The 19,042-nt window shown below is 34.7% G+C and overlaps 2 protein-coding genes across 3 annotated transcripts; one reads left to right on the plus strand and one right to left on the minus strand.

Moving 5' to 3' along the window:
• Positions 1–3,555: 3,555 nt before the first annotated feature.
• Positions 3,556–6,175, minus strand: IQD19 (IQ-domain 19). Its single transcript, XM_021436065.2, has 4 exons — positions 5,495–6,175; positions 5,147–5,383; positions 4,101–4,790; positions 3,556–3,985 (listed from the first exon to the last, which is right to left on the minus strand). Exons 1-4 carry the CDS (start codon positions 5,945–5,947, stop codon positions 3,965–3,967), a joined length of 1,401 nt encoding a protein of 466 aa, XP_021291740.1. The 5' UTR covers positions 5,948–6,175; the 3' UTR covers positions 3,556–3,964.
• An 8,604-nt stretch (positions 6,176–14,779) lies between these two features.
• Positions 14,780–17,831, plus strand: LOC110421856 (neurogenic locus notch-like protein). 2 transcript variants are annotated; one of them, XM_021435556.2, is made up of 7 exons: positions 14,780–15,112; positions 15,273–15,431; positions 16,196–16,276; positions 16,370–16,495; positions 16,656–16,751; positions 16,887–17,010; positions 17,387–17,831. In XM_021435556.2, exons 1-6 carry the CDS (start codon positions 15,010–15,012, stop codon positions 16,988–16,990), a joined length of 669 nt encoding a protein of 222 aa, XP_021291231.1. In that variant the 5' UTR covers positions 14,780–15,009; the 3' UTR covers positions 16,991–17,010; positions 17,387–17,831. The 2 variants fall into 2 exon arrangements, with proteins under 2 accessions (XP_021291231.1, XP_021291232.1); XM_021435557.2 differs by lacking the exon at positions 16,887–17,010 and having other exon boundaries at positions 14,782–15,112.
• Positions 17,832–19,042: the final 1,211 nt, after the last annotated feature.

Genomic DNA, 19,042 nt, shown 5'->3' on the forward strand with positions numbered 1-19,042 from the left:
TTTCTTTTTATTCCTCTTTGGGAAGGAAGCTAGAATTATTATATGGATTTCAAATCTTAATTATGTGGACCAAATTGAACTATCAAAGTACCATTGCGATGCATCAAATTCACTAATTGAGCCATGAAATATTCTTACGGCTTATGATTATATATGGATATCGATATTGTAACAAAGTTGAGTGATGAGTTAAAACAGCAGAGCTTATTCTTATGATTATATATGATGGGCATGCAGGATTGCGAAGTGACCATATGCGGTTGACTTCTCTTCCAATAATTGAAGACGAAGTGGACTTGGAAATAGATTTGAACCAGACTAATTCCAGTGCTTCTTTCTTTTTTCTCCCATTGGTTTTGAGAAAGAAAACGGATTGGAATGGCGACTTTCACAAATACTGAGAGAGATGGAGACCTCTGCTCTCTGGGACTCATGAATAGCTCCTAAGATTCTGATAATACAAAGTTTCAATTTCCAATGTATTCCGTAGATTTTCATGACCCCAATTTCATCCTGGACCAATTATCAATGTTCCATCGAACCAGTGCTAAGAAAGATGACAAAGTTCTCAAAGGGTCTATAAATAGTAAAACTGTATCTTCATTTATGCTTTAATTAATTGGTTAATCTCCTAAATCAGCAAAAGAAGAAAGAAGCTAGCAAAAAGATTGTTTTTTGTTGGGTTACAAAGCTTTTCCTAGGAAACAATGATTATCTTTTATTAAAAACATTGAAAGAACAAGGATACCATTTTTTTATTCAAAAGCATGCTGTCACCACAAAGAAAAAAGTAATAAAAAATATGACTGTAAACACTTATAGAAATGAGATAAATATACAATATTTATGTTATTTTTTAAAAGTGAGAGCTTCAAGATTAAATATTTTTATTTTATTCAAACAATCATTTTATGTGTGTGGAGAGACAAAACAATCGAATTAAGCTGCCCAAAAGAGAAATATATTATATCTTACCAAAATTTTAAAATTAAAATCTCAATATTTCTTATATATAATATCTCTTTGTGGACAAAAAGGCTATATATAGAATTGACGTTTCAGAAAAAGGCAAGCCAAAAAGCGAATGAGCAGATTTCCCTTAAGAAGAAGAGGGAACGTGATATAGCAACTACTGGGGAGCCATAATCCAAAAGGGGCACAGAATTATCATTGTTGATGAGAACCTCAAACTAATTTATAAGTTTGGCATAACCAGTGGATCAGGTTTAACTTTAATTTTAAGCCAATGGCAATGGTATATTCTCCATAGGAAGCTAGACTTGGTCTATGGATGAAATCAAAGTCCGAATTAATTCCATATTGGCAATAAATTTCTCCCTTGTGTTTTTTCTCGATCTTTTTCTTCTACGCCCACTTTGGCACACGTCGTGCGCAAAGGATTTGCTGTCTTTTCACAGGTCACAATAAAATCTTAACAATTATTCGTGCGTGTTAGACATTATGATTTGATTCCCCCATAAGGACTAGTTTCACTATTGTATATCATTGTCAATAAAGCTTGAAACAGCGTCACATGTCCCGTATCAATAAAAAATAAAATAAATTTTAAATATATAAATAGAAATTTTTTATTATTTATTAAATATATTTTTTAAATTAAAAAAAATAAACTTATAATTTATAAATTTGCTGAGGTAAGCATAGAGTATTTGGTAGTAATCTCAAACCACCAAATTACATAGCAATTGTCTTTTTTTTTTTTTAACATCTATATAGACACACACATACATAGATACATATTTCATTAAAAGTAATGGAACCCACTAATAGACAAATACTTTAACACTTGACTCCCTTAAATTCTCCTTGTATGTTGGTGAAGAAATAGAAGGGTGAGGCAAGGCTGATTGGACTTTCGAAACACAAATTTTGACAACTCTAGTTGATGGCCATTGGTCTTAACCAAGCCCAAGTCAAAGAGACATTTTCAGATCATTGTGGACAAGAATTATGGAGCCCAATGCTCAAAGGCTTTCTTTAAACTTCCATATACGGGTTCGAACCCACTCGGGTCACAAGAACTCCAAACCTGGAAAGTGAGCCTTTGGGTTTCATGATTTAATCTCTTTGAATATCTACATGCTCTTCAGATATTCTTTCCTTCTTCTTTTTTTTTTAAAAAAAATTTTAAAGTTGGGATATACTACTTCCATTTTTGTATTGTTAAAAGAGCTACGTAACATTTCTTTCTCTCCATTCTCGTTCCCTCATTCTCCCCTTCGCTCCCCTCACCTCTCTGTCGCTCCTCACTACAGACCGCCGACGAGAGCACTGTTTTCGCTGCCGGCGGCTCTTTATTGCTTCCTCCTCCTAATCCTTTTTTCACCGTTCCTTTTCTTCCATCTCTCTCACTTTTTATTTTTATTTTCATGTGCTGCCGTCGCCGGTGGTGTTAGTTCTCTTCATTTGCGTTTTCTAATGACAGATCCTTTAGTGCTTATTTTTCTGAATTTAGGTTTTCTTTTTTTAAACCGCGTAGGTTTTTGAAACCCTCGAATTTTTCAAACCCTTAAACCGGTTTTTTCGAAACCCTCGAATTTTTCAAAACCCGGTTTTAAAAAGCACCCGGACCAAAAAATTTTAAACCCCTGAACCGGTCTACAGCGTCGTGAAAACATTCAAGAAGCCATTTTCGCCATCGCATCTCCAGGAAATCCATATTTATTTGTGGGTTGAGTTGTTACTTATGGATGGTTGCTTACATCTAAGTTACGTGCATATTAGTCACATTACCTTAATAAATATGTAGAAGGCGACTTACTTTATTATGGGAGGTTTTGTCGACTATATTGCATTATCTGATTTACAGTATTGTTTGGAGTCATTTGTACCTGCACTGCAAGGAAGTTTATTTATGCAATCTATTTGGGTAGTCTTTCTCTCTAATAATTATTTAGACTCATAGTTCTCCCTCATCTGGCAGATACAGTTGGGGAAATCATGTATAGAAGTCTAAAGAAATGGTCAGAAATGTATGATTGCTTCTATAAAACCATCGAAGTTTTTGGAAGAAAGAGCCATTAAGGGCATCGCAATTAATGCAACAGCAACATCATCAAAGTGTGTTTTTTAGGTGAGAGGCGATGAATGGGTCGAAGTAAAAGTAGAGGGAGTTATGACAAGACTTCGCGTGCACCCTGGGGCGAGCCTTGTAAGCGTGGGTACAGGACTGCATCTAGCAAGCGCAGAAAGTAGTGCTTGATCCATTTGCCATTTAGCGGTTTTAATGCATTTTCAACAATCTAATGTTCATATTTTTGAAGATTTTGTTCAGTTATAGAACTCCTTGTATGGATTGAGCTGTTGAAGTTATACGAAGGTGTATTTTTGAGGATTTTAAAGCATGACATGAGGCTGGGGCTTCTGGAAACTTATTATCATTGTGGGGAACAGAAAATCTGCAGGCGATCTCTTAAATATCGTTAGAGAGTATTTAGGGTGGAAGTTTAGGTTTAATTCTCAGAAAAAGAGATAAAGGGGAATCCTGGATGTTTTGTGGCAAAGAAGTAGTAGATCCCTGAGAGTAGTAAGCAATTATGAGGGAATAAATCACACCACGAATTTCTATTGACATAACGTTACTAAATCAGTAAAACTGAGCCCTGCAATTCTTGCAGCTCAGTTTCCTCAATGGTTTACCAAAGGAAGACATTCAATCGACTCATGTTCAAAACATCAAAAGCAAAGAACAAAAACGTTTCTACACAGGGGAAAGGGGATTGCGGGTAGGGGGGACGGGAGGGGTGTTCAAACAGTGCTCAACTTTGAACTCAGGAGTGAAAATTTGTCAGGCCATCATAGCAGCTTCTACACTAATCGTAGATGTCAGTTTCTTTGGCTTCTCCCATCATAGCTTGCACTATTTATTTGATTTAGATCTATTTTTTTTCAGTTGAGTTGAGCCACACTCTATGTCGGTCCCAATGGTAAGACAGATATGCTCTTAGTACCTATCTCCATGAGGCTGCAGCCACAGAAATAAACCAAATTAACAATGTAAATGGAGATGAATTCACGCATTCTTTATATTTACTTAAATCTGAAATTCTGTTAATATTGCCTTGTTATTTCATACTCACATCATGTGCAACGAGGGATCTGCAGTAGTTGGTGTTTGTGAGTATTGTACTGGTGGATCCACACTCACTGTCTTTAAGGGATACTGCTGATCTATCAAGTTTTATTGACCAGGGGTATTGGTAGTTTTGAGCAGTGGCTCCAACGTGTGAAGATGACCGCTGCATCCTTACCGCCCTTGGGACATTTCTGCCTTCAATCGATGCCCTTCGCCTGCTGGGTTGCCTTTCAAATGAATCTGGCCTTGACTTTGGTGCACTTTGTGATCTGACTTTGGCTCTTGAAGATTCTGTATTAGCCATGTAATTGGGGAATAAGGGGTAGTCATATGACACAGATTCTGCATATTCAGGCCTTGGAAATGCAAAAGGAGGTTTTGATGGATCAGGTTTTGAGATAGCTGAACGGTATTGGGGGCTGCTTTGTGCTGTGCTGAAAGAATAGTCCTCAAAATGGCCGCTGCAGGCCCTGGGGCTCATGTCAGTCAAAGCTGATGGTGCTGGAGATAACTGATAATTGTCTTGCTTCGAGCATGCATGATTTGAGGAATAATGAGTTGAGAATCTATGTTCCACTACTCGTTCTGCTTGAGGATGATGTGAATAGCTATTTCTACTCTTCAAACTTCCTTTTGAATCACCAAGATCCATCTCTACAATCTTAATGTTTTCTTCGATTCCTCTATCAATCTCCTACATGCAGAAAAACCCATGTTGCAAATCAAATTGTATAAGAATCAAAAACTGTCGTTTGACAGGTGAAATGAAATACTCCTCTGCAGCTTCTCTTTTACTCCCAAACTTTCGCTCGGAGCCACTAGTAAACTGTTTTGTTTGGCTTTTGGTTTTGGCATTAGTTCTAATTAACTATGACTGCTCTCTCAAAATTGAAATTGATGAAATCCCTGGTAAGTTTGGCATACTTTTTGCCACAATTGTTGATGGAATATATTCCAGGACAGAAAGAAGAAACGAAACAAGTTCTTTTTGAGATATTCAATATCAGATGATAGAAAGAAAACTACTTGAAAGGCAAAGGAGAAACGTACATGATATGCATGCCTGAACCTGTGATCTGGTGTTGACCTTCTGTGGGGTGATTGTCTCTGGCTAGCAGGATTTGATTCTTCAACCATCCGAGTCCTCTGAGCGCGAGCTCTGGCTTGTGCTGTAACCAATGCCTGCATGCATCGGAGAGTAGCTGTGGCCTGTTTTCTCACCAGGTGACCCCTTACCAGCGCCTGTAACTTTACTAGTCCTTTTAATGCATTCAAAGCTTTTCTAGCCTGTTATAACACCAATGAAAACAAATATCATATCTCATAATATTTCTTTTATCTTGAAAGTAGATACATTAGCTACCAACAAAATTCGTGGACACTTCAGAAGTTACATACCAAATATGATCGAAAGACGGATTGAATTTTTATGGCAGCTGCCTCTTCAGCTGTGCTGGCTTTCTCATTGGCAGCAGCAGTTAAGCGGATCACAGCCGCTGCAGCCTGTGCAGCTGCCACAGCAGCGTCAGCAGCTGCTGCTGTAGCCACTGCCACAGCCATGGCATGATTTTTCTGTTCATCCTCATTGTCCAAGGTGACCTCCACTGAAGGTGGTGGTCTGGCAACTTGTTCTGTAGAATTCAAGTCCTTTGTAGGGGTTGCTCCAGCTGAAGATCTCCGAAAACTCCATCTTCTTTTTTCTTTAGGAGTTGTTGGTGGGATTGAAATGGGAGTAGTTGGATTCTCGGGGGCAACTGAAGAATTCTGATTGCTTGTGTATTTTCCTTTTTCTTTCCCCTTATCTTTCTTGCCTGTCAAGAAGCTTTTAAGCCATTTTCCTGTCTTCCCCATCCCTGTATAAGACTCTTCTAGTCCACCATTGCATCACAGAGGATCATAGAAAGAAGAAAGCAACAAGTGATATATAGATCTCCTTGGCTATATGTAGCTTTCAACATGTAATGGGCTTTCTTATTAAAGCAGATCTTAATTGCAGTTTTTTTTATTCTTTTTTTGTCTTTTTTGACAGCCTAATCTTACTGCTGCATTATTCCTTCAGTGTTGTAACTACCACTTTCGAAGGATGATTGGGTAATGCTCATTAGGTAAGCCCCCAATGATGGGTAAAGAAGGAAGGAGGAAGCTACCTTGGCAAGCCACTTGCCACCATCCTGGAAGATTAATGGTTGAGATTCCTTAGCTGTTTAAACTTCTTCAGCTACCCACTTTGTTCTTGCAATTAAAAACTTTCTGATATAATTATCAAGGGTGTTATGGTAACTATGTCCTGGTTAACATGGAATGGGACATCTCAGAAACCATGTGAAAATGGGTCGAGAACATGCAGAATCCGTGTAAAATACTTGTTTCCGGGTGGGAGATCTGTCCACTTGAGGTCTATTTTTGGGGTCCTGGATTTTTAGAACCTGGAAAACCTTTGTGGGGATTGTGGGCTCCACTGAGAAAATGTACAGAGTAGAGTAGCTTGGATTGCTTGTTGGATGAGCACATGCTTATTTCCATCCCAGCTGTTGCAGTACCCTCTTGTCTTTTGCATCAAGTTTTCTGTCGTGGTCCCCAGGAAAGTGAATTTAACCTTGTTGATACCAAGACCCTGTAAGAAGTCATCTTCTCACCAGCTCTTTTTATCCTTTCCTCATTCCAGAAAGCCGTGGGTCCAATAGATTTATACCACTGCACTGGAAACATTGATAAAACAGTTGTTGGGGAGACAAGGGGTAGTTTGCAAATAACTGTCCTGTTTTGCTTGGAATTTGAATTTTTCCCACTGTAGAGGACCACTAAATAGGTGTAGCTGATTGATTAGAAATTTTATTTGGGGTGTTTACTGAAACTCAGAGCTCTTACCATAACAACATTAAAGCTGCTAAAATAAAATTAACTAGCTGCCAGCCTATCTCTCTGCGCAGCAATCAAAACCTGAAGTTTGTTTCTTTATGTAGTTCCCATCAATATATTTCTGTAGATTTAAGTGTTTGAAGCTTTCAGAATGTTTTGAAAATTGCTGATTGTGTCCATTAATTTATGAGACCACCCACCCCCCCTCAAGGAAATTAATCATAGTGAATCTTATTATTTACTCCATAAGTAATAGATTTCTGTTTTGGGGAGTCTGTCACCTTTAGGTAGTTAAAAAATTGAACAGACATAGCTGCTGCAGAAGCAAAACCCATAGAAATCAGAAACTCAATGTGGAAAGTCCATCCTACTCAATCGGATCATGAAAAACATTGCAAGGAAAATTTTCTATTGACCTCATTAAAAAGAAAAATAATTATAAAATTAATTTATTATCTGCATATTTTCCATTTAAAATTTAAAAAAAAAAACAAATTTTTATGAGTCAAAAAATAGTAAGACATACTAGTATACAAGTACCACAAAAACAGTAGTCCAAACCTCTTTGGGGGCTAATATATGAACAACGAAATAATGTGATTTGGACCCATCTTAGCCACTGTACATGAACAATTTGTCTCATTAATGTACAATTCATATATAAATATATTTTTATATTTTTACAATTCATGGTGTGCTTATATGATCCCCCATTTTGACTAGGTCCTGTATCCAGGGAAACACTGTGGGATCCTCAGTTTTTCAATTCCAGTCTCTCAATCCCTCTTCGTTCAATTATTAGAAGATCACAAGCATGCTTGGTTCTCTTTTGTTTTTTGGGGGGATATTAACAATTGTTATTCTCGTACAGAAAAGAGGTAATAATAATTTTAGTTTTTTTAACCGATAGAAACTTGTGTTTGTTTTTATAATTAAAAAAATAGAGACAAATTACTTCTTTTTAATTGATATTTCTAATTACTAACTTAATATAGAATGTAGAAAAGGAAGCACAAGGTTGGAGCAAGGGATTTGCATTCACTTATGTTAAGAGTATGATCCGTGCGTTGCATAAGGGTTAAATATAAGACACTCAATCATGCGGTTCTTGCAGAATTTATACATTTACAATTTATGTGAATAATTTCATACTGCTTTTAAAAATATTGTTCAACCTTTTTAAATACTCTCTAAAATCGATACGTAGTTAACAAGAAAGTCCCTTTGAGATTTTTTTTTAAGTATGTTATAAATATTATTTGTAAGCATGATGTAAATATTTTAAAATTTTTTCATAAAATGGTCCGTAATCATTGTGTAAAATTTACCAACTTTCTTAAGATAAAATAATTTTATTAATTCAAGAAAATAGATTACAATTATCAATAATAATGGACAACAAAAGATGAGGGCAATCCTCTCTCCAGGAGACATCTTCCTCCTCATTCACCCCATACTTAGCTCATGCATGAGCAGCTTCATGCCAAGTAATTCTTAGCAAAATTTGTTGCTATGTGAGGGCTTTTCCTCTGACCACCATTGCAGTTAAACAATTCGGCTGGACCAAATAGCCCAAGCAGCTATAAGAAATGAATCAGAGCGGTTTGGTTGTCCTTTACATGCCACCTAATGCAACGAGCTCTGCAACACTCAAAAAACCATTGGTGTCGCTGCTCCATTTGAAGTCTACTTGCTCCCACACTGCGTTCGCTAAACAACAATCTTCTACAGCATGCATCATTGATTCCTCTTCTTCTCCATACAGAAGGCAACTTTTCACCACATTTAACTTTCTCTTTTCCAGATCACTTCTCACAAGTAAAATTTCGTGTTGAAATCTCCATGCAAAAATCTTGATCTTATGGCTGACCAAATCTTCCTCCAATTTGACTTCTGTAGCATCAATATATGGTTAGGCTCCATAACCTCCCTAATTTCCTTTGTTGCAAAGTAATTTGTATCCACTTCTCATACATTAGATCCCTTTGAAGTCATAATGCTAAACTATTATATCTGGGTATCCAAGTTTATCAAGTGGCAGAGCACAAATGGCCTTGACTACACCAATAATTGCTTAAAATTGCTGCTAAATTCCTGACACAACGATTTTGGCAGCAAGAAGCAGTTCATAGCACAAGTTTGGATTGCTTGTAGAATCGACTTGATGAAGACTTGTGGCTTTGTCCTTGCCGCTTTATATTTATCTTGTCCTATAGATCCCTATAAGCACATTTCAGACCCTTTCCCACCATTGTAGGTAGCTTGAACTATTTTTCTAGATTGGATATATGAATACGTATCTTTGATTTTCTATCATCTTATATTCGTTATTGTCTTTTGACAGACACATTAAGGGTTACATGACTTAAAATGATGCAATTGGTTATTTAGTATCTTTCTTTTACAAAAAAAAAAAAAGATATCGGGTCAGTTTTGTTTTTACATAAAATATTTTTAAAAAACGTTTTCAAGATTTATAATGAAAAATTTATTTCAAATGTAAAATATTTTATCAGTCAATAGAAAAATATCCATTGATTACGTAAAATATCTTACACCTTTGAAAGTTGTAAGACACTTTTCAAAAAAATATATTCTTATATTAAATAGTATAGATTTGATGAATATTAATTTTTTAAAAAAAAATTGATGAATATTAATAATTAATTAAAAATTTAAAAATATTGACATTTAAACTATTCAATGCTATTAAAATTAAAAAAATTTTTAATAAAATCATCCAATGTAATTTAATATTTTTATTTATAAATTCAATAAATTTTATTAATAATTTAACAAAAAAATTTAATGATCATCATTCGATGAATACATATTTACAAATATAGATTTTGGATGTTTTACACAAATTGATGAATGTTGATATTTTTATAATGTTATGGTCAAAATATGATGAAATGAAAATCTTTTTAAAAATTAGAACTTACTTTCATTATAATATGTGGTTAAATGTTTGAAAAATATCATGATTTTCTTTATTTTCATTTCTATGCTTAATTTTTCCTATTTATTATTTTAATATCTAAATAACTCATCACTAATGATGGAAAACATTTTTCGCCGATGATCTGAATAATAAAAAATATTTTTGACAATTTATTTAAATAATTAAAAATAATATTTTTTATAAAATATTTTACACAAAAAAAGGTTTATACAATCAAATTTTTTAATAAGTTATTTTTCAATGAGCAAAGAGATTGCATTCTTGACGTCTTTTTTTGTGCAATTCACCTTTGTTACTATTAATAAACAAGCTTGATCTTCTGTCCAATATTCCTCCAGCATGTGCTTCAACCTCTCTCTTTCACTACTGTCAACTGTAGCAAATAATAAACTATCATCTGCGAAAAAGAGGAAACTCAGGGTCATATCTGCTTGCTTTAACAGCCTTTATTAATAATAAACTATTATCACTATTAAGCAAGGCTAAACAAACTTAATTTCTATTATTTCACATCAAGAAAGTAACTAAAAACAAGAAACTTAATTTCTCTAGAAATTGATTTTAACTTAATATGGTTTAAATCTGAAGATGGGGACAAGCACATTATTAGAAATCAGCATCCAATTTTTTATAGGCCCGTGCCTTTTACCATTAATCGGAACAAAACAAAGAATCAAGATTCATGAACCGAAACTCATACATAGGGCGTTCCAAAAATAATTTCGGGATACCCCACATTGAAGGATAAAGATTTAGCAGTACAAAAAATAAGAAAGATAAAAGATTTGGTTTCCTTTTCTTTTTTTGGGTTTGGGAAAAATAATTTGGTGAAACATCAATGACATTTGTCATTAAAATCTATGATAATCCTGATTTATGTATTCATTATCTTAGAAGATGTAAACCATGAAAGCTAGCAAAGATACGTAATTATTTAAGATTTTGTCTTAATTTCATAAATTAAGAACAAAAAATTAATCCAGATTCATTTAAAGATATTCTGTCAGATCAGAAAAAAGATGTATTGTAATATGAAATCAAATTATTGATTGTGTTATTTGTCTTAAATTATATTATGAATTGTTTAGATACAGTAAATATATATATATATATATATATATATATATCAAAGTGGTAAGGAGAATCCATTATTAAAATGTGAGTGTTGCATGCTTGCATTGTTTAAGTTCTCAATCACATGGACTGGGGAAAAGAATAAAAAGATTTCAACATGCATGTGAAAAGATTCATTGATTGAGGATTAGGTACTCTCCTCTTTTTGTTTGTATTTTCTCACTGTCTAGAGGATGATTCCTTCTCATGTGCACTTTGGGCATCTCTGGCATGAGGAACCAGATTTTTCCTATTTCCCCATTAAGCTTGTCCTCTTCATTTTCATGAGGCCTTCCTAGCTGGGGAGAACCCTCAAGTAGTCAAATTTCTTTTCTCAGAAAGACCTTTATGCTTTATACTTGTTCCAGCTTTTTAAATTTAAATATTATTATCTTATATACTAACGATAGAATTTATATGAATGTATCATGTGTTCATTTTAACTAGATATGATGTAAACTCATGATTCAAGTGAACTTTCTTATTCTAATTCACTAGCAATTTTGTTACTCAAAGGAAAAATGGATTCTAGTTCTTTTTTAGTTTATATGAAAAATAATTTAGTCAAATACAAAGTTCATGTACACTAAAAATATATTAGTACACAAATTAATGGAAATGAATGGCATATTGACTAATAAAATAAGCTTCAAATTTTTATCGTTGAATTGTACATAATATTTAATTTTATGTTGATTTATTTAATTTATTAGTTGATATTTTCTACTTATATATGTCATATATATATATATATATTAAATAGATCAAAATAATTTTTACTTGTATATATAATCTCATGAAAATCTTTGTACTAGTTTGACTTCATACTGTTATTGGTATGATAGGTATTTTTCTTGTTGGGAAAGTTGTGCTTTCAACCTCTTAGCGTCCGTCTCTCATGCTTGCTCTGTTCAGGGACCGCAGTAGATATGAAAATGAATTCCAGGATATGTTTTTGTATGAGAATTGTGCTGAGAGGTCAACATCTTGCACCGTTAATCCTTATATTCCGATGCGCTTGGATCATGTCGGATTTTTTACTCCAGAGGCCCAAATTTACTATACTACTTATTTACCTTCAAATATCCCACAATTCACGAGGTGAACATTGCTGCTCCCAAAGCCAAAGCCATCTTCACTTAGAAATTTGACTTTGGATGCAGTAATTTTTTTTTTTACCCTGAATTATCAGGTAAAAGACAACAATATTTTCCGCGTCCATCCACAATCTTGTAACAGGCAATAAGAGTTCCTTAGTTAATCTTATCAAATGTCACAACTCTCAAAACAAGTATATAAATAAAAATTATATTCGAGTATTTAATTTATTAATTAATATATAATTTTTATTTAAAAAATAAATTTTAAAAATTTTTTTATTAAAAAATATATAAATAAAAATGGTTGAATTCTGCGAAAGAGTAGAGGAGTGGTAACAGGAGCAGCAACATCAAGGTTTTGGACCATCTGGATTTTAACCTTGGGCTGAGAAAATGGTACCATGTACCAACACTTGTGGTCCAGTTTAAACTGGTCTTCCTATTTGCTTCACCTTCCTACGGAGTTGCATTTGCTATCAGCCTATCATCAATGAAATCGCACGCTTTTTGTACGAAATCAACTAAGCCTGTCCAAATAAACCTTGAGGGAAAGTACAAATTCAGATCTGTCATCAGTGAGATTGGATTCTTCAGCTGCTTCTGTATTACCATATTCACTGAGTGCTTCCTGTTCAGCTTAAAAGGAAACCTGTGGCTGTGGTCCCCGAAAATCTTTTATTTTCCTTCAAATTCCAATGCAGTTGCATTTTGGCCTTCACAATGCCAACATGAATTGTGTTGAACTAGTCGACAAAAACCAATTAATTAATTCCAAGAAAGTTTCCAACCAAATGGATTGGACAAGTGTTACTTTCACACCTCTTCGGGTAAGAATATATGCAGCCTGTTTCATCAAAGATCCACAATGAGTGTACATAGTTGGACACCGTGCCAACCAGTGTGCAGCTCCATCAGGCTATGTCCGGCCGTACACTGAGCCCAAAGGCAGCAGAACCCTTTTTGTTGCCCCAAATATGAATTGAATAGTCTAGAGGTTAGAGCCCTATACACGAGCTAATCAGCCCCAGTATGTATTGGGCTGACTCCTTCTAGGGCTCTGGGTTTGCTACAAATCAAAATGTTCATGAGGCCCGCTTACCCTAAATCCCTAATGCCTGAGGTAGCCATAGAAATGAAGTGCACTTTCTGACCCATCAAGAAGAATCATCCAAATCCAGAGGCAAAAGAATACTTTTGACTTTTTGAGGGTGGCCTGAATCATTCATTGAAGAGTACCAAAACGGACCGTGACTAGTGTTAGCTGCTAAGCATACTGATAATGGGAACACAATTAATAAGCATTGAAGAGAGTCCGATCCCAAGTCTATGACCAAAGGCTATTTATTGGTAAGGTTTCACCAACATTTTAGATGGCAACTGTCCAGAAACCATACCTTCAGAACCCAAATGTCTAATTCTACTGAAAAATGCAGTTCATCTGTGAATCATCATCATGCACATGTCTTCAAGACAGACCTTCCCATTTAGCTCTCTTGGGTTGGGCAGCAGAAAGTCATACCTTCAAAACCGAAAATGGCTAATACTATCGATAAATGCAGTACATCTGTGAATCATGCACATGTCTTCAAGACCCTTCCCATTCTGTTCTGTTGGGTTGGGCAGCCGAAAGTCATTTATTAGGCAGATGATTGAAGACAATGCTTTTCTATATTCAAAGTTCAAACAAAATTATGATTCTTTGTATCTTCTTTTGCAAGAAATATAAAAAAAAAATTCAAACTCCACAATAAAATAATAAATTTTTATTCTTTCATATGTATAAAAAAAAAACCTTACATCTATCTCAAGTAAAAAAATTTAATTATTTAATGATCCGTATTTATTTAATATGAGATTTTGAATTCAATCTCTATTCTTTATTTTTTTAGTAAAAAGAGTAAAATAGAAATAAAAATTTATATTCTCATAAAATTGAACAAATTTCTGCAAAATGAAATTCGGAAAATTTATTTTTGATTATTATTGAATAATAACTTTTTTTTTTGTGAACAAGATGAATTTGATGTCACATTCTATGATTTGGAATTGTGAGTTAATGATGATCAGTAATTATGAAGTCAAGTCTTGGCTTGCACTATAACCTTACAAAAGGTTAAAATTAAACCTTATTATCAAAAATCATGGAATTCAAATATAGACAAAGAATATTAAATTAAACACTAGCATTAGAGTTTTTTTTAAGAGAAACAAGATTCTCATTTAAGATAAATATCATTGAAGATGCATATATGAACAATTGATTCATTAATTAATATATAATTTTGGTAAAAAATATCAACTCAAGCCACACGCCACATTCTAGTACTAGTTTTTTTATAAAAGAAAATCATGAAGTATCTTATTATTAAAAACATCATAAATCAGTGTGACAAATATTAAAAAGAACTATGTTGATTAAAGGGTCTAGAAAATAAGCCCAATAATGACTAAAATCCATGAACAATACTAGTTTAAAATTTGAAACTAAATTTTGACATAATATTTAAAAAAAATTAATTTATTCAAAATATTTTAAATAAAATTTTTTATTATATTTAATCAAAATTTTATAATTTTAAATATTATGTCTAAAATTTTTATATAGGAATGGACGGCTCTTTTTTGCAAATCGTTCCCATTGTAAAATGAAAACTGCCGTAGATAAATCAAGCTTCGAACCTCCAACTAACGACAACTGAGTTTAGCCGAGTCACGCCACGTAAAACACTTCAGCCTCCAGCAATCAAAGCGCCGTCCACTTCTATTTTCAAACTCTTCCAGCTTGCTGGAACTCAATAAAAAAAACCTGACCACCCAATCTCACCCTCTCTCTCTCTCTGTGTTTCGTTCCATCTTCTATATTGCATGCTCTAGACATGGCTTCTCTTAGAACCCTTGCTTTTATTGCAATCTTTCTTGTTCTGCATCTTAAGATTGCTAAAAGTGACTTTTTATCTCCACTTTTGTCTCCCGTGTTTGGTTTGTTACTTTCCCTTGTAGTCTTTATCTTTGGCTTTTGGCTTACAAATTAATGGTTTTAAGATCTTTGAGCTTTTTTATTAACTTGGGTGTTTCTTTTTTGTGAATTTTTAAGAGTTTTGAACATGTTTTGTTTGGGTTTTTTTTTTCCTTGCTGCAGATGATGTATGCAAAGAAGTGGAATGTGGAAGAGGAAAATGCAGGCCGTCTTTAAATGGAACATTTCCTTATTATATGTGTGACTGTGATCTTAATTGGAAACAAACTCGGGCTGACAGTGATGATCATCTCAAGTTTCTCCCCTGCATTGTTCCTAACTGTAATTAAGCTCTGCCTTTCTCTTGCTTTTAAGGCACATGTTCATCTTTGAAAATTACCTCTTTCCATTCATACAAGTACTCTGTTTTTAAGTTATTGGTTATGGTTTGTACATATAATCAAATCATGAATGTTTTGTGACTCTTGCATTAACTTGGTTAGGCTATCTAAGGAAATTTTGATAGATTATGAGCTTTTTGGATATTAGAAGTGGTCTTGGGGTTGTTGTGGGGAACTCAGTAAGATTGGATAGAACCATAGATTAACCCCCAGCTACATCATGTGAAGGCGGTTAGGTTGTTGTTTTTAGAGCCATCGATTCACCCCACCTTTCTTTGCTTTTTCTTCTTTGTGGCTAAGAATAGTGGTAGCTTTGCTTTTGGACTAGATGTCTTGCCAAGGAGACAAAAGCTAGATTGGATTTGACAATGAAAAAAGCCATAAAATATGATGTGAACAAATAGAAGGAAGATAGAAAATGAATATTTTAATTCAATTTGGTGATGGATGCTAATCACATCCAAATCCTCTCAAGATTATGTCCTGGTGAGGACCGTTCTTGAGCAAGGGGTACCAAACACTTGTCAATATGTGATTTTAATATCTTAGCTTAGTCAAAGATTGTAAAGTTTAATCTTCTTTTGAAAAAGTTAGATTGCTGATCTGAAGATGTGATCGATTAAGATTTTACATTTGTTAAATAAAAGTTATTAAATCATTTCATTGCTTTGAATTTTGATGATGCTGATAATTCGGTGTTTTTAGGTACGCTAAATTCTGCTTGTGCAGCGGCTACCTCCCCTGCGCAAGAAAAGGCAGCCAAAGCGAATGAGTCTATCCTTGATAGTAAGAATATGTATCATTTAAGCTTTTAAGCTTTCTATTTGGTCATTTGATATCATTTTCTTAATGGTAATGCACTTTGTCCTGGTTTCACAGTCTGCAGCTGGACTAACTGCGGAGGCGGGTCATGCAACAAGACATCACCATTTACATATGATTGCAAATGTTCGGAGGGTTATTTTAATCTTTTTAATGTCTCTGCCTTCCCATGCTACACAGAATGTAAGAACACAGTCCTATGAATAGTTAAGTTGAATCTGGAGGTGGCTGTAAAACATAGGATTTCTTGTTTAGATGTAGTGTTGATTACGCTGGTAAAGTGCTATGTTCCATTTGGTTTTCTGAAAGAAATTGCTAATTGAGTTTGAACTTGTGATTTTAGGTGCAATTGGAATGGATTGCGCAGACCTTGGGCTCTCAGTGTCAAATAAGTCTACTTCCACAGCGCCAACATTGTCTCAAAATGATGTGAATCAAGGTAAAACCAGGCACATAGATTTTTTTCCATTTTCTGTTGCCAAAACAAAAACATCATATAATGATGCTCTTAAATAGATTTAAATGTGTTTCTAATTGTTTCTGAAAGAATAATAATCGGGCGACAATGATGTAGTTCAACCCTTTACTTCTCTCTGTACCCAATCGGGCGACAATGATGTAGTTCAACCCTTTACTTCTCGCTGTACCCGAGTACTTAGTTTATTGGTTGGTGCATGATCCCCTTCCTAAAGAGCAAGGTTTGCATCTCTTCCTCCAATCAAAAAAAAAAAAAACCCAAAAAACCCTTTACTTCTCTCTTTAAAGATCTGGGAATTTCATGGTCATCTTAGAAAGCAGCATCTTTCCACTCTCCATCTCCTGAGTTTTACGAACTGAAGAAAAAAATATTTCATTGTTTGAATTTTAAGAACATTTTAACATAATTTCACCCATCATGCAAAGATTTTCTTTCTAAAGACACAAGCCACTTAAGGACTAATTTACTTAGTGTAGGTGTGTATTTGCAGTTCTGATTTAATGATTGCAATAAATTCTCCATATCTTTTTTTATTTTGGGATATGCATAAGTTGCTATATCAATAATTTAAAATAATTGCTTTCTATTTTTTTCAGGTGGCTTGAAGCTTCTAGGGAATGGTCATTGGGTGATAATCTCAGTGTTGTTGATGGCTATGGTTGCTTGATTCGTATAGATGAAGCTGATGCTCAGGGTTTCCTGTTTCATGATCCAGATAGGACATAGAAATTCTAGCATCAAGCAGCAGCATTGCTTCTTGTGTTATGGCGATTATAGTTAGATGTTATGTTTTCTATGTAAATTTTTCATCTCATATCAGTAAGTCTGCTTTGCCGTACAGTTGTAGGAGGAATTAGTTCCTGTAGCCAGTGCTTGCATATGATATAGTAGGAGATTTTTTGGAGTTCACTTATGGATGATGGCAGTTATTTACAGGTTGTGTATAGAACATCATGGCCATGATTGTATTATTTCTTGTTATCCATTTAAGAGATTCTGAGCTTGGTGTTGGTTTGTGTAATTTATAATTCCTTTAGCTTCCATAGTCCCCATTAACTGATACTCTTCCATTATGAAAGTGTGTACAAAATAAATGGATGACCATGGCCTATCCTAGTTAGAATCCAAGGCATTTTCTAGAGCGGTGCCTTCAATTCTCTTGGGTTCCAAGAAGAAAAACTATAGCCTGAATGTACCAAGAATCAGGCCTCGGAACGTTTTGTGTGGCATGTAGCTTTGGGTTGGAACCCAAGCAGCCCCATCCCCATCACCCAATATGATCTGGGATCAGAGAGAATTGTTTGATGATGTGGGAAACTGGTATCAAGCCTCCAGAGAAGTAATGAACTAAACCCAATCTCTTTCAGGCCCAACTCAAGGACCTGGTTAAAGTCTTGAAGAGCCAAAACTCGAACTAAACGTTGCACTTGGGGTTCGTGGGCCTGTGTAATCACCGCTAATAGCGCAGGTTGCAAGCATGCAGTAGAATTGTTTTTCTGAGGTCGTAACTTGTCTTTTTTTTTTTTGGGACCAACTGGCCCATATGCTGAACATATTCCCAAATTATTCACGATTTATGATTTCCAGGTCGCTTAAACTTGAGGCAATTACTAAGTTATCAAATCGTGTGATCCTATTGGACCCCAAGGCTTGGCTTGGTGGTTCCTAATTCCCTTCAAAGGATGGAGAAGTGTTTAATCTAAAAAAATGAGAACAACTCTGTTTTCTCATCAAAAGAACAACACAAAGGAGGACAAATTTTATGCTAATAATAAGACGGTTGCACTTCCTATATAGGCATTACTAAGCAATCGGATCCCATCTTTTATCCTTTGCTTTTTCCCTGTACAAAATAATGGCACCACCAATCAGCAACAGAAGTCTGTTTAACCCAAAAGGACAAAAAGAAAGCAATGAGGGAATACAACGCAGAACACTTTTGCCGTGAATGATGGAGTAGTAATAGAAAGGCAGCTGAGGAACATACGACCGAGTCTGTCACAAAACCTCATTACTACATATAGGTCTCTGCAGCTTGTCATTCAACCAATCAATCTCTCATCACAGCCACCCTTCTTCAAAAAGCAAGAAACTAAATCCAATATCATTCATCACGGCCCTACCCCTATTCCAACCCCTATGATCCCAATGAGTCCAATTACCTGTCCCATTTCCGACAAACAAATCAATAAAAAAATCTTTCTCTCTGCATCGGCGGCGTACAGAACCCCTCATATATATTTTTTAAATAT

Source organism: Theobroma umbraticum, unplaced genomic scaffold (genome assembly GCF_002168275.2).
Source record: "Theobroma umbraticum cultivar Fairchild unplaced genomic scaffold, ASM216827v3 scaffold_130.0, whole genome shotgun sequence".
Taxonomy (NCBI): domain Eukaryota; kingdom Viridiplantae; phylum Streptophyta; class Magnoliopsida; order Malvales; family Malvaceae; genus Theobroma; species Theobroma umbraticum.